General features: G+C 31.8%; 1 protein-coding gene across 3 annotated transcripts in view; it reads left to right on the forward strand.

Annotated features, from left to right (window-relative positions):
• The window catches only part of LOC101965393 (cysteine-rich secretory protein 3), an 87,111-nt gene that overhangs the window by 53,257 nt on the left and 16,281 nt on the right, over nucleotides 1-17,573 (forward strand). Inside the window, exon 4 of one of the 3 annotated variants that reach the window (XM_005318584.3) lies at nucleotides 13,013-13,049. The exons of the other annotated variants lie outside the window; for them this stretch is intronic. Within the exon in view, the coding sequence (XP_005318641.3) occupies nucleotides 13,013-13,049 (37 nt within the window). The remainder of the gene's footprint in view (nucleotides 1-13,012; nucleotides 13,050-17,573) is intronic. 3 annotated transcript variants of the gene reach the window in all.

Raw genomic sequence — 17,573 nt, forward strand, 5'->3', positions numbered from 1 at the left:
AAAATACTCAACTTTTGATAATTGTCATTCACCTAATATTATTGGCATTTCATCTAGAACATGTATTGCTAGCAATCTAAAGTTTAAGTCAGGTGAATCCAACATATTATACAGGACAAACCAGTATACTTGTGAATAAGATCATAGCTCTAATTTATCCTATATTATTAGCTATATTGACCTTTCTAACCCAATAATATTTTTCTCTAACTAAGGTAAAAGTGTTCAAATGTGCAACATATGTGAAGTTACTTTCTAAACTCTAAAACGTTAAACAATTGTTAGTAGCATTCATTTTTATCTTTCTCATCTCATCCACACATATATTTATAGTACTTTCAGCATCTATAAATTTCTGCAAATAAAATATACTAATGATAGACTCATTTATTCACTTATTCAACAACTATATATGAAGAACTTTAATATTCAACAAAATCTAGGAGAACCTGGAAAAGTCTAAAATATGGAAAAATTTAGAGGAAGCTAAATAGATATAAGAAAGCTCACTATCAAGCCATGGAAGAAGGATGGAACAAACTAGGCAGAGTCCAGAATATATGAAGTTCCTGGAGGGAGAATGAACTGAGAAATGTTAGGAAGTATTATGTTTGGAACATTGTCATCAGGGAAGAAGATAATTATAATTTTTTCCTAAGAAATACAATATACTACGAATAGTAGAGTAGAATTAATAGGAGAAAAGTCTACAATATAGATGATGTGTTGGGTGAGTTGAAGGCTAGCTCTTAACAAATCTTGAAAATCATCCATATTGAAATAAAGCTGTCCTTTCAAGAGTTTTCCTGGGCTAAGGGATCCCTTCAAGTAGTAGCATGTGAATACATAACCAACAACATTTGAACCAATAGAAGACAGAGGATTGTTTTGAAACCTAGAGGACAACATGCTGTCATTGTACCTAAAAATTTCCCCAGTGGGCAGAATTCATTTTACTACACTTTATGAATAAAAGAAATTTGCCAAGGACAATATTGCTTGAGTAAATGACATGATCCAACATCATAAAATGTGATGAAGATGTACAAATCTATAATTGTAAAATTTGTTTTGTAAACCTAGGAATGTGAAAAATTTTGCTTTGGGCTTAAGACTACAATGAAAGAATTATGAATTACCTTCATTTGTGTGTAACTTGGAATAAATGTGAAAATCCTAAACTTGAATTTAATAACCTAATGAAGGTTAGATTTTTTTTCACATCTGACTGTGAGTATTCCAAAGATTATTATTAACCTTTCAAAGTTAGAAAGACAACTAAAGTATATCTCCAAATAAAAGGCAAATGAGATATATTCTTGATTGAAGGTTTAGAAATAGTTTCACAGCCTGAAAGATTGGCTTTTATTGGGTTCAAAGAGATCTTTGTACACCAGTGAATTATTATACAAATATAAAAATGTCATATGTCAATGAGTGAGATACCACAGCCAATGATAGCAACATCCAGATAAATCACTAAATGGATTTCTTTATTCCTTGCACCTTATTTTGAAGGGAGTTAACCTTTGGCAAAAAACACCTGCTTAAGGGACAATGAATCAGGAGGCCAAAGAAGTCATCAGTTGACCTTTGAGAGAACAAGAAGAGCTGAGGGAAGGCACATGTACAAGAGGATTAGTAAGTCCTCACCATGCATTTGCATCATTCTGTGGTATAGATGGTGATATTGTGTGGAGTTGGGTCTAAGCCCAGTGAAGAACAAGGTGTCAATTGTTATATATCCATGGTCATTATAAATGAATACAACCTGTGAGTTACTGATTTCAGAAGTGGAGCTGTAAATACATCAAATTAATATTTTTTAAAAAGCCATAAGAAAAATATTCTTCCTTTTGTCTCTTTCACTTATTTACCCAATATTGTCATACTCCAACCATGGATGTCCTCAATTTTCTTCATGTATTTTCTTCAATTATTGCCTTCAACGGGAATGTAAATCAGCCTCATCTCCATTGTTCCATGTCCATTATTTCCTTCAAAGTCAGTTCGAAATATATTACATTCATGAAGCTTGTCTGACCATCTTAACCAACTGTTTGTTTCTTATTCATGAACTTCAAATAAATATTTTTTATTCATAAGCTCAATATCAGGAAAAGCACTAAGAACTGGAAATAAATGTATAAAATTTATTTGTAAAAACAAATGGGACCCAGGGTCAAGAATATTAATGTTTAGAAAGTAAATATTCATGAGATTAAAGAGCCATATTCAGGAAAATATTGAAGTAGAAATGTGTACCAAAAAAGTCACGAGCATAGAAAAAAGCATTCAAATATTCCTAAGAAACTAAATAAGACTATCATGAAAAAATATTAATTAAACTGAGTTATAAACAATATGTAGGAGTTTAGAAAGAATAAAATAGGGAAGAGAGAGTGGTCCATGGAGCAGGAAAAACAGTGAGGAGGTATGGATGAGAAACTGGGAGGGGTCGTACCATAGGATCTCTGTGGGGAGAATATAGAACATGAGGCATTTTCTTAATCCAGAAAGGAGATTTACTTTCAAGGATCATGATCAAAATATTTATAACCAGTACAACACAGGACTTATGATTAGAATATTTACTTATGATTAGAATATTTAAGTCATAGCACTGCAGTTACATTAAAGAGGGAACAGCTATACCAAGTTGAGAATTTTCTCCAGTTGAGAGGAAGTCCATGTGGGCCTTGAAGACAGGAATCCAGGGTTCTAGAGCACAGCAAAAGGAATTACAGTAGTAAGAACAGTGGAAATTTGAGAACTGATATTTTTAAGTAATGGTGCATAATATTAATATGAATAATAAAATACAAAATAATATAAAAATGTGATAGATGTAAGAGACAAAGGAGCTGGATAGAGGAAAAGAAGAATATACTGTCCCTGACTGAAAGTATGAAGAAGGCTTTTTCTAGTGTTTTCAGGCAGTCTCAAAGTTTTAAATAACTTTGGAGATCTCCTGCAAACTCTTCATTGCTATAGTCTAATGTTCACTATCTTAACATGAAATTCCAATTAAGATGACTAGGAGTTAATTGGATCTAACAAGGATGTGATAGGGATAAAAAGGAAAAGATCTTTTCAGGAAAAAGTGACTGGGCAAAAGCCCTCCAGGTAGCATTCGCATTACTTTATATAAACAAAGGGAATTATCCCTTGGAAAAAAAATATTAGTCTCCAGAAAATTTTGACTCATTTTTCCTTTAAGGAAAATATTAAATATTTGTAAATATTACTGTAAATGGAAAAGTTTCTTGTTTATAACATTTTTCAGAGGAGTGTATATTATTTGATTTTAAACTGTTTTTATAAAACACCAGTTTTCAAACATTTTTTTTCTTTATGCAATTAGTTATTTTCTTCATTGGTAAATGACTTAACTATTTAAAGTCAAAGGACAAGCATAGATATTAAACCAACAGTTTGTACCATCCCCCACTCAATGTATCTTTGCCATTCACACTACATGGCTACTGCCAATGGAATTTTAACAGCCTTTCTGTCTCACAGGAATTTCAAAAGTAAGGAATTAGCAATGTAACTTGGAATAAATGTGAAAATCCTAAACTCGAATTTAATAACCTAATGAAGGTTAGATTTTTTTTCACATCTGACTGTATTCCAAAGATTATTATTAACCTTTCAAAGTTAGAAAGACAACTAAAGTATATCTCCAAATAAAAGGCAAATGAGATATATTCTTGATTGAGGGTTTAGAAATAGTTTCACAGCCTGAAAGATTGGCTTTTATTGGGTTCAAACAGATCTTTGTACACCAGTGAATTATTATACAAATATAAAAATGTCATATGTCAATGTACAGGCTCCACTTAGATTTTCTAAGATTTCCTAACAACTTATTAAAGACATTTTCTATTTTAAGGTTTTTTTGTGGGTTTTTTGTTGTTGTTGTTGTTGTTTGTTTTGGGGGGTTTGTTTGTACTGGGGATTGAACCCAAGGGTGCTTAACCACTGAGCCACATCCTCAGCCCTTTTAATTTTGATTTTGAGACAAGTTGTTTACGGCTTTGGTGAATTTTAAGGGTGGCCTCAAACTTGTGATCCTCTTGCCTTAGCCTCCTGAGTCACTGGGAGTACAGGCTTAGGCAGCCACATCCGGCTTCATGTAAGTCTTTATAGAGTGTTTACTCATTGTGACTTTTGAAGTTCTATTAACAGAAGAATTTACCCTGCAACAGTGAACCTATACATGCTAGTGAACAGGATAGAGGATGGGCAAACTATCTTTTCACTCTTTTCTATTTCCTATTCACAAGTAAAAGCTCTCTTGCTGTTTAGAAGAAGTATCTCTGTTTTCCATAGTATCTTCTAGAATAAGTGAAAGAGTGACTTGGTAGAAATAAATGTTTTATCCATCTCTTAATCTTTTCTTAGTCTGTGCTGTAAAATGTTTAGCACAGAGAAGCTACAGCAATTCTCAGCCTGAGCCCCAGATAATTATTACATCAACATGTTTTTATCAGGATCTATCTTGATAACATTTTTATGATTATAGGAATTATTGAAACCAAATTATCTAATTTTTAAAAAGGTCTTGTAACATGTTTGTGTGTTTATACATAGATATATAACTAAAGTTCTTTTTCAGAACCAATACTCCTTCAATTAAAACTTCAATAAAAACATTAGGAATTGAAATTGAGTAATAACAGCTGAGCAACTGGAGGCAGAGTGTGATTTGTAGCATAAGGAGGAGAAAGAAATCATGCAGATTAAGAACTGAAAGGAAGTAAGTAATCTAAGAAGAAAATAATCTTGGCTGAGAAGTGTCTATCCCTCATCTGAAGAAAAAAATAGTTCTCAGGAAACATCACCTGTTTCATCAAGTAGACTGTCTATAAAAAATTAGCTATTCCAATTCACAAACTCTACCTCTAATATTTGAAGAGTTATAACATAGCCATTTAAAAAATATGCAGCAGCAGGCATTTGATAAAATAGTGTTCAATATGATAATCATTTCAATATGATAATTCTTTTTTCATTTGAGATTTGAATTTTTTAAGAATTTTTTTAAGAATTGCAATATGTGGTATAACATATAATTTGGAGATCTTTATCAAACATTTTAATTTATAGGCATAATTCTCATGCTGTACATAAGAAAAACTTCTCATAATTACAAAAATTTCAATGTATGAAAATCAACTAATCAGGATTGAGACTAATGCTGCAAAACAATGAGAATGATAACTTTTTCATGATAAATATATCTTGAAATATTGAATAAAGTAGCAAAGATAAGTAACCATTGCTTGATTGTCATCATTAATTAAATGAAGAGTTTACACTGCTTTTTCATTGTCAAGGATACAGAGCACTTCTTGTTATTTAAAAATCAAAAAATGTATTAATAGTTTTAAACTTGGCATTAAAGTACCTCATATGGATAAGCTGGCTGTTCAATTATAGTCACCTTTAGTGGAAAACACTGGCACTGTTCATTGGAAAAATCTAAAAGATTACTTACAAATTATGCATCATTAATTTCTGATTTTAACATGCTTTTTTTATGTGTAATCACTGCTGTATTTATTGGCCAAAGGTAAAATATGTCATCATTATAAATTATGTTGTTCATCTTTTAATTGCTCACAGCATTCTCAACTATAAACTTCCTCTTCAAATAACAAAAGACATAATCTTCCTTCCTCATATTTTTTCTTCAACAATGAATATTTAATACCTACTAATTACCCATATATGCACATACACACAGCAAATTGTACTAGGTATTTAAAGAAAATGCAGTGCATGCAATTTATATCAGTATTTTTAACCATTAGTTTTATAACACATTATATTGATACTTATATCCATACCCAGATTATGGGCACATCACATTACACAGATCAAAGTTTGTAAAGGCATGGTTAAATTATTTTTTCATGCATCAGAACTCGGGACTTTAGTTTTGTATTGCTCTTCCTAAGGCCTGTTTATGTTTTGGCTCTGTTATATCCACCAAAGTCTCACGTGTTGAAGGCTTCGTTCCAATAGAGTAAGTTCAACAGTATAGCTTTTGGAAAATGATTGAATTATAAAGGCTGTTACTTTATCAATCGATTAAATCACAGAAGGATTCACAGCTGAATGTAGTATTGAGAGGTGATGGAAGCTGTGGGAGGGGAAACCTACCTGAGGGTAGGCCCTTGAAGATTTTATCTTCTCACTGGCCCCATCCTCTGTTTTTGCTTCCTGGCTGGCATGAAGGGAACAGCTTTCCTCTGTACTTCTGACATGATATTTTGCCCAAAACAATGGAGCTTGGCTGACTATAGACAGGAGGCTATCAGCCAATATTAATCTTTTCTTCTCCAAGTTGATTTTCTCAGGCATTCTATCACAGCAATGAAAAATCTTAGTTACATACTCTGTTATTTCCAACATCGATTAAATGTTCTAATATTCAAGCTGTTTTAGAACATTGAGAATTAACACAGTTCTAATTTTGAAAATTTATTAAATAATCATTTATTCTGGGCCTTATACAAAATAAATTACATGGAGGAAATTTTAACTAACATAAATATTTTATTAAGGGTGAAAATTGTCACAGACTGTTTATGTCAAATAAACCAAAGTATTACAAATTAAAATAATATTAGGGATATGATATTTTATTAGGTTAAGGAACTAAGTAATTAAGTAATGTGATTGCAATGTCAAACTTTTTCACCTCAATGACTGTCATTTAGCAAATGTCTAATATAAGCCCTAGGCACTAGAGATTGCTTCTCTTCCAAGAATACCTATAAAGAGAAATACAGAATAAGTTTTCTATTAGTAGGAGACATTTTTACATGCAGACATAAGATCCAAGTTAGATTTTTAATTTACTAGGCTCAACATTTATCTAGTTGCAATGCCAATTCATATCTTCAAGTTTCGGTAAATACATATCTTTCATTGTCTATAAAATATGTTCCTTCCTGTGTATTCTTTAACCATTTCAATGGACATCATACATATTGTCACCAATTGTGTGGGCTCATATAGTGTTCATGTTTTTGCACATATCATTTTTGTCTTCTGAGCAACTAAGGACAGATTATTTTTTGCATTTCTCATAGTATTTATGTTAACACTAGGTATGTTATAGATAATTAGAAAATTATTGCTGACTAATCTGGTTTTCTGATAATTCCATTCTTTAGAAAACTGGCAGTGAAACCTATATTATTACAATGTGAGGAGCTTTGAAAGATTTCCACATCTAAGACATACCCCAGACCAAAAAATCATAGTATTTATGGGTAGGACCCAAAAGTCGGGGTTTTTCAAGCTAAAAATTTATATTACCTATATTGAAAAATTCACAGTAAAAAACGTCCTATGACTTTAGAATTTTGAAGAAAATAGTGGCTCTACTTATAAATTTTATTTTAAATACATTATTTGTAGTGTTCTTAAGTCACAAAAAGAGAGCATCAAGGGTGCAACAGATTCTATGACACTCATTTCATTTTGCAACATTTTTTCTACACTATATGCAAGCCGTTTCAGAGAAAAATGAGATTAAGAAATTCTGACATATTCTTATTTGTGGAGTTGACTTCATTATGGGTCTTAAAGTAACTTCAATGTGGCATTTGAATTACATAGAAGTTATTCTTCTGCTTCTATTCTTTGACAGTATGTGTCTTTTGAAACAGATTCTTTAGGACCAAAGTTCATAGGATAACTACTGTATCTCTAAAAACTGCCTAAGCGAATTCCTTGTTTTGAACACTTCTCGGATATTACTACCATTTTCACTTTTTCCCCCAGCTTGGAGAGTAGAATGCAAATAACATGTAGTGATATTAGTATTTCTCAATAAACTGAAGTAATGAGATTTTGCATCTTTATTATTTGTTCTTGGACTGGTTCATTTTGGGTTGTTATAATAACATACTTTAGACTGATAAGTTATAAAGAGAAGAGGCTTATTTTGGCTTATGGTTGAAGAAGCTGGCAAGTCAATAGGACTTGCCAGCTTCTTCAACCATAAGCCAAAATAAGAGCTTCACGGTGAAAAGGAGAAGGGATGCAAGCTTGTATGGAAGAGGTCACGTGAAGAGGGAGATCATGGAGGTGCCATGCTCATTTTGTAGCAGTCTTTTCTTGTGGTAATCGATCCAGTCTCAAGACAGTGAGAATTCATTCCCACAAGAAAAGCAATGGACCCTCATACAGGCCCCAACACCTCTCACACAGTACATTGGAGGCCAACCTCTACATGATATTTGGTAGGAACAAATTTTGTTGAAACATAGCAGTTCTAAAAAACTTGAGGGGCTGCTGTATTTTTGAAGGAAAGAAACACATTTAAAAAATTCATACAATGATAGATGATTTTCAAAATTCTGGGTTTCTAAAAATCATCTTCTAGATAGATCATGTAATATTCCTGTGTTAATGCTGGTAAATCTGAATTTTCCCCAAAATAAAAAATAAAAATAAAAACAAAATATACAAAAGCAACACGGACAATATTTACTCTGTATTTATAAATATAATGTAAAAATATTTTGTCTCTGAGTGGTAAGATCATGGATGATCTTTATAAAATTGTGTTTTCAACTACATTTTCATAGAATACTCGGTAGGATCATAATTATGAAAACATCAACAAACTTAACTTTCAGCTTCATAAATGAGAATCCTGAGCAACTTTAAGGAGTAATTGCCTGACATGTTTCTATGTTCTGTTGATCTCACATTTTACTTAGAGATTTTTCAACAAATATTTATTAAGTTCCTATTATATCCTACAAGGGTAAGAGTTGGTATACATGTTTAAGCTCCTTCCATCATGGGAAAAAAAAACTACTTTTTTCTTCCTGCAAAATGTTGTCCCATATATATTTATTTATACTAAATAGGAGAATATCAAAGAGAAAAATTGTTTGACAAATACATAACTATTCTTCTCATCAGTTTTCAACATTTATTTACTAACTTCCCATCTGCAGTTGTCAAGTGAGCTAAATACCAGAAAATCCATGTAAAACACTAAATATATATATATGTAAGTGTGTGTATACATTATATGTGTGTGTATAATGTGTATATATATATATATATGTAATCAAGGAATTATTTATTAGTTTTATGAACTTTATACTGAGAAATAATGACTTCAGTATATCAAAACTGAATTTTACCCAATAAAACTGTGTTAAATAATCTCCCTTACTAGTTCTCATAACCTCACCATTTTGCATACATTTATGAATTGCTAGTTTTTCTGTTTCACTTATTGTGTGCAAGACTAATAAAAACTGTTTTCCACACATAAAATATATTTGATTCTCTCAACATTATTATTTTTATCCCTATCTTACAGAAAAATCTGAAAAGTGGATCAAAACTAAGGACATCAAGAATCAGTGACTTAATATATAAATGCACCCATCTGCCCTCTCATTTTTCAGTGACATACATGAGTCAAGTGTAAGATCAACGCCTTAACTCTTTTCTAACACTTTAAACTATGCATATTATTATTAAAATAATAATTCAAATGCTCCATAATATCGTAAAAGCTGTTGAGGTATCACAAAGATTCCATTCCAGGGAAAGTTCCTCTGCTTTCCAGGTAGGGTGGATATTGGCTACTAAGTGCCTGCATCTGTTCTCCATCAAGGGAATTGCCAGTGACCAATGGAAGCCACCTTGCCAGGGAATTTCAACTCTCCACTTCCTCTACTGACTGACTGACTATAAGTTCAGAAATTCTACGTTATCTCTCACAGATGCATACTAAAACAAAGTCAATTTGAGTACAGAACAGTTACCGATAACAAGATGCCTCACTTTTAAATTTTCTGCTTATGTAGGAGTTGGCGTGACCTTGATGAGGCCTGGCTCAAGTCTGTAGTTTCTCAGTCCTGCTACACAGAAACATGATCTTGAAGGAGCCCAAGCTTCCCGACTGCCCATTTTAACCCTTTGTCCCATCTCATTTGTGTTGAAATATTATACTATACCCCATACATATGAACAAGTACTATGTTCAAATTTTCACAAAATGGTTGAAATGGAAACATTAAATTCATTACATACCATATACATGTATTGAATTAAAATAATTCACCCTGCAAATTTAACAATTAAAATTATAATTGTTAAAAGTGGCTGCCTGGAATGTTACCCCTTTTAATAAGGGAAGGCTGGACTTTCCAGAAGACCATGTTCTTCCTTACCTTTTTGCCCTCCCTGTCCTTATTCTCTTCAGTACAGCTTTTTGCTGAAGAGTACTTCATCCACAAATCATAGGCAATCTAAGTGTTTCAATTTCTGCTTCTAAGAAACTTGACCTGGGAAACAAGTGTGTGTACACGTGTGTGGGTGTAAATGGATCTTATACTGAAGAACAGAACACATTAATAATTTACAATTTAGATATTTGTTCATATAATTAGACATATGAATGATAAGAAGAAGAAAGTTAACCATTAGAACCTAGGAAACAAAGACCAATGCAATTAGATTAACATGTAAACTATCATTTTCCTAGAAATTAATGACACCGAATAAAACCATTATTTTAAAGATAATTCAACAAAGTAACAGTTCATTTATAAGATCAATTCATGAGTACACAGTGAAATTAATGCTAATTCTAAAATGCACCTGATCCCATGCCCCTCCATTTCTTAGGGGGAATACAGAGAACCAGAGATGGTCAGTCATTTTCCTAAAGTCACCCTGTTGGACTTTATTGAGGCCTTGAACATTTAAGTTTCTCAAAAAGTTATACTATTATTTCCTATAACATCACAGGGAGGAAAGAATTCTTATAAATGTTCCTGAAATCTTTTTTTAACTTTTACTTATTTATGTATTTTTATTTATATATGACAACAGAATGCATTACAATTCTTATGACACATAAAAATCAATTAAACATTATATATTTTATTTACTTTTGAGATTGGTTTTCTATGTGTTGCCCAGGCTAGCTTTCAACTCTGTGCTCAAGTGACCTATTTCTTCAGTCCCCTAAGTAACATGTGTCCCATGCCTGCCAAAAATACATTTGAATTAGAAATTCAAAATACATGTATAGAAACATTTTATGTGCCCATTTTATGGCTTTGGGGGAGGTAAAAATAGAAATGCTAATAATGATGTTTATAGACTATCATATACCTAAAACTAAATTAAGAGTTTAGTTATATATTATATATATATATATATATATATATATATATATATATATATATATATATATATAATGGTTTTCGTTCATCAAGGAAAATCTCTAATAGAAAATCTATATTTTAGAGATAAGAAAACTGAGATTTCCACAATGAGAAACATTGTAGATTTCTAACCTGACATTTTCTAAAGACTGTTTTTAATCAGTAAGCAGTTGGTGACTTCACAAAAACTAGGACTGTGATAATTTTTTAACACAGGAGTCTAATTAACTTTGCATTAACTAATCAGTTTTGGATAGCATAAAAGTGACATAAAGGTAGTATCCAGATGCCACAGGGTCTTGCAGCAGAGTAGCACTGTGGCCTAAGAATGTAGCCATATTTCCTATGTATCTCATATAGCCTTTCTGCTTAGAGTGTTCTGCACAAAGCCCAGGAATGCAAAAATAACTTCAAGAAGTAAGAAAAGGAGCATTCCTTTTTTTTTTAAAGAAAGAGAGAGAGAATTTTTTAAATATTTATTTTTTTAGTTTTCGGTGGACACAACATCTTTATTTTATTTATTTATTTATTATTATTTTTTTAATGTAGTGCTGAGGATCAAACCCAGTGCTACCACTTGAGCCACATCCCCAGCCTGGAGCATTCCTTAAATAGAGTGTAATGATTCATAGTAATGATCAGTAAAAGACTCAGGGATAAGTTTCATTAGAAGAGTAGTTGAAACTTATTATAGCATATAAGGAAACTATTTACCTTTTTAATACAGAGATTAGATAAACAAATGAAAAACAGTTTCAGCATACTCCTAAAATTAGGGAACATGTTGTGAAGGACCAACAATGACCATAGTGGTTGTAAATGCAGAAAAAATAATGTGGGAGATAAGGGAACCAAAGTGAATAGAAACAGTTGTTTAGAAGATTGTTGCTTTGTTAGTACATTATAGCTATGGGAGTTTCTGACTCAAAGGGAACACATATATTTATTTAGCTTATAATGAAAGTGCTAATATTTGGCAAGCAAAATACCTTATGTAGCATGGTGCACATAATCATTATAAAAATATAAATAAAAAATTAGAGAAAAATTAGTAAGTGTGAATAAGAAGTTAAATATGTATTTTTCATTTTTGGTCCACTTTGCATGAGAATTTCTACCTCTAGCTTAGTAGGTCAAACAACCTCTCATAAAAATCATATGCAATCCCATAGTTCACCAGCATTAGGGGCAAGCTTGTCCAGACATAGAAGAAAAGATGCACACAAAGTAGGAAACAATAACAAGAAAATTCATACTACAAGAAAAGCCATTGAACATATTCTATCATATTTTCACCTTAAAGGTAATATTATTCCCATTCACATATTTCAAAACTTAGTCAAAAAATGATTTCCCCATATATATTAGTACAGAAATTTGACCCTGTTCATCAAACTATAAATCTTAAGCTTTTAACAATATAGACTACTCTTATAGAGTAATCCTGAAAACTCTGATGTTACAATGAGAATAATTTGATTAAGAATTTTTAAAGTATTGATTGACAAAAATGTGGATAAATTATAGCAACATATGCATTGAACTACAAATGCATATTAGTAAAAAATTATAGCAATTTATTTTTGATAGCAATGTGGAGAATCATCAAATAATGTCAAAATTTCAGCAAAACAAATAGCAATGAAATTTGAAACCACTTGTATGACAAATGCTCTGGCAGACCTTGCTGACCAAGATTTACTTGCACAACCAGACTTTGCCAAAGCAGGAAATAGGTGTAATATATATACAAGTCTGACTTCTCTCTCTCCACCTTGTTACAACAGATGAAACAAATATTTCATCCTGTTCTGAGAATCAACGGTAAGTGGTATTTCCTTTACTTCAGGATGAATATTTTATTATGCCAATTTATTTATAACTTGTTAGTGGCAAAATGACATAATTGATGCATTTATATATTAATTTCAAAACTATGCTAATAAATTCTATTGAGTAATTATCGTAATACACTTTTTAAGCTGAGAAGCTAACAAAAATAGCTCTATCACTTCAAATGTGCAATTTGATATTTTAGTGAATTTTTACATTCTAAAATTTGTAAGATAATCCAATTCCTGCCTACGACTTCAGGAGCAATTTACATTAGAACTATTTAATAGAAAAAGAAAAACTGTAATATTCCTCTGCATACTTCTGCATCAGTGACTTTTACTACTATGAACACATGTGGCTATGCATTAACGTAGACATTATTAGAATATATAACAATGAGAAGACATCTTTGCTCATAGATTTAAATTGGTAAAAACAGTTTATTAATGATCATCAACATAAAATATAATTTATCCTATGAAATGTACTCAATTTCAAAAAGAAAAAGATAAACTTTCAGAAGTTTTCCAATCAAAAGTTAAACTACTCTGGCTGTCACATTTATGCAGGTAATTTTTGTATAATGTCTATTGTGTATATTTTAAGAAGGCAGTTTCAACATAAAACTTCATACTTGTAACATAAGAAATGAGTTTGGAGAATATACCATAGAACTGCCAAAAGCCAACATGAGAGAAATAACACACCACTAGAGAGAACATTTTATTTAAAAGGATTTACTAATGCTTTTTTCCCTTGTGGCTAAATGCTGTTCAGGAAGTTCTGGGAATGTTTACACTATTGCTAGAGAGGATCAGTGTTGCTTCTTTTGCTAGTTAAAACCAAAATCTAGAATGTCTGCCTGTGTGACTAAACTTCTGAAGGCGGATCAAAAGAAGTTAAATTGATGACAAGTTTCAAGCCCGGGAGCTACTCTATAATGATATGTGGGGAAATGAATCAGGGACCCTGAATTAAGCTCAGACTTGTAAGAGGCAGAGGTAAATAGAGAAAAAAGTGTTGGAGTTTTCAAGTTGTGTAAATCAGGTACAGCTATGAATTCCAGTGATATCAAAACAAAACATACATCTTATGAATTGGCAAGGTAGCTATTCATATTTAGAATTTTTTTTCAAGATTCTCACATTATGAAGTTTAGCATTCTTGCAAACTTTGGATATTGGCACAGGCTATTTGCTGCCTCATAGACACATGATGACATGAAAGAAAGTGACTAGAGTCAAGATTAAATACTACATTTAAAGGTAGAAAACACTGTATCTGATACTTGTCTATTCTGTGACCAGTATGTCAGTATATGTATACCTATAATACACCCACTCCATGCACATGTGCTGATGTTTTTAAAAACATCTTTTCCTGTCCTACATAATCCTTTAAAACTTCTCTATTATCCTCTTTGGGGAGTGAAGACTTTCAAACCAAAAAACCTGGATTTACCAGTCAGTTCTGCTACTTGACAGTTTATAGGATTTTATTATTACATCTCTAATCCTAGGATTTCCTGTCTATAAATTGAGGTATTGGATAACATTATCTACCACACAGGTTTTTATTAGTTTGAAATGAAGCCCATATTGAGTGACACAGTGCCTGACACAAAACATGCCATCATAACACATCTCTGTTGCAATTATATTTGTTACTAATTTAGAACAAAGGGATATTTAAATTATTTTATCTATTTGTAAATATAATCCATATACATTTACCTTTATTGGTAATGCTTAAATAAGATTTGGTTTATTTATTTATTTAGATGTGTGAAACACTTTCACCAATCTTATATGCTTGATAATCTTGTTCTTCCTCTAGCATTTTTAATGCCATTTTGTTTGGTCTATCACTTACATTTCTCATTATCTCCACCAGTCAATATCATTTATCTGCTCCTATAATAACATTAAATTTTTCCAACAAAGGTTTGAAGTCCATCTTATTAAGCAATAAAGATCCCTCAACTAATTATCGTTTTTATTTTTCAGTACTGGGCATTGGTCTCAGGGATGCTCTACCACTGAGGTACCTCCCCATGGTTTTCATTTCTTCTTTTGAGACAGGTTCTCACTAAATTGCCCAAGGTGTCCTAAATCTTGCATCCTCCTGCTTCAGCCTCCCAAACTGCTAGCATTAAAGGAATGTGCAATGGTCCCCAGCTTTTCTTTTAAAAGATTACTTAGTTACTATAGACCAATCTGAATTTTTATTTCAATTAAAAAGAATTATAAAATTACCTTAAGATTGATAAATTTAGTATGTTAGCACATACCAATTAAGAGCATGAAAACAAGTTTATTTACCAAATCTTATGTTCTTTGCTAGAGTTTTAAAATTTTCTCCACAAAACAATTTTTAAATCTTTATTTCCTGGATAATTTATAGTTTTGTTACTATTACAAGTGGCTTTTTAAAATCTTATTTTTAGGTGAGTGCTGCTAACATATAGCAATGGTGTTTTGTAAGTCATTAGTGCCTCTCGCAAAGTAGTTGTATTCTCTAGATAGATGATCATGTTCTTTGAAAACAATTTAATTTCTCTTTCACAAGACTTACACATATCACATATTTTTTTTCTTTTTAATTATTTTATCAGGATGTCTCAGTATTGTGTTAAATAATATCATTAGTCATGCTTTGATACCAATATTAAATGCAATGTGCCTAGAATTTTTCTAATAACCATTATATTTGCTACAGATATTTTAAATATTCTTGCTACCAAATTAATAATCTCCCTCTATTTTCCATCTTTTTAAAGCTATATGTATAGATTGAATTTGATAACATTTTGTCATATATTTTTAGTATATTAATGTAATAAATGTAATGTAATGAATTTTACCAATGAACTTACCAATATAGAATGATCTTTGCATACCTGTTATAACTGTACTTAATCATACTATTTTTAATGCATTTTTTTAAATTGGTGAATTAATATTTTGTTTGCATTGTATTTATGAAATAGTTCTATACATCTTTTAGTATAATTCTATGCATTTGGGCTGAGGATATAGCTTAGTTGGTAGAGTGCTTGTCTCACATGAACAAGGTCCTGGGTTCATTCCCCAGCAGCACACACATACACACACACACACACACACACACACACACACACACAGATCTATACATTAGACCATTAAGCATCACTGCAATGAAATACCTGAGCAGACTAACCTCAAGCAAAGAGGTTACTGTTTGGGAAGTTTAAAGGCATGGTGCCAGCATTGGCTCAGCTCTGGTGAGGGACCTCTTCTCTGTGTCCCACAGTGATAGGATAGCAATGTTCAGAGTGCATGCAGGAGTAAGCAGTCATGTTCCCAAACAGGAAGCCAGAGTGGGGTGGGGACATTCCCACTTTTAAAACAATTCTCACAGAGAACTGTACAGGTAGTATAGGAGAGCCACTTCACCCCATCAGAAGGGGTGATCCCAAGTCAATTAAGGACCTCCTTCTAGGACCCACTTTTTAAAAGGTGCCCACTACTTGCCCATAGTGTCCGTGATAGACTAAGCTCTCAACATAAGAATCATTGGAGGGCAGGCAACATCCAAACCACATCATCCTCATCTTTTATAAGAATTAATCCCTGGATCATTTAAATTTTCTGCCACTTTTTAACTTATTATGTCTACTTTCTCCAAATGTTCTTTCTTCCTAATGTGTATTCTGAAGAATGGTAACAAGTGGAAATATTCTGGGATTAATTCCTAAAATGGATTTTAAAAAACCCAGTAAATAAGCCAATTTTCATAAATGAAATGCAAAGATCATTAAAAACACTGAATTCATGAATATGAAACCTATATTAAAAATATCATGATTAAATAGAGTTATATTAGGACTACCAGGATGATCCAAAATTAGAAAATTCACTGTTGAATTCATCAAAATAATAAAGGAATCAGATGAAAAAATGTTTTATCATTAAGTTCCTACATAGAGTATTTTAAAAGAATAGAAGACAATAAATTAGAAAGAATTTATCATTTGGCAGAAATAGTAGAGTAAAAATTTATAGGAAATATGGCTTTTTAAAAAAATCAAACAAACATAAGTTTTGGAAGAAAGAAAGGTAAAACTGTAATAGCAATTATATTACATATATCTTAATTGTTCTCAGTTCCTCTCACACAATGGATTTATGTTTCCCTCATGTTTTCTTGCTGACCTGATTCCAGACAAAGTGCTTGTTCCATTGCTGCCAATATTTGTAATGAATAAAAGTGAAGCCATGAAAATATTTAGATGTGAACAGGAGCTAAAAAATAATTTTCATTACAACTTCAGGCTTGCCCCTACCCTGAAATACACACTACAGTCCACTTCACATTCAACACACACACGCACACACACACACTTATGCACACATTTGCTGTGTGTGGATGAGTATGTCTGTGAGTCTTTGTGCATATTTTCATTGTTATTATGCAATGATAACCTAATCTGAGAAAATAATTCCTTTTCTTACTTAAGTGAGTGTTTCAAAA

The sequence above is a fragment of the Ictidomys tridecemlineatus genome, chromosome 8, assembly GCF_052094955.1.
Source record: "Ictidomys tridecemlineatus isolate mIctTri1 chromosome 8, mIctTri1.hap1, whole genome shotgun sequence".
NCBI lineage: Eukaryota > Metazoa > Chordata > Mammalia > Rodentia > Sciuridae > Ictidomys > Ictidomys tridecemlineatus.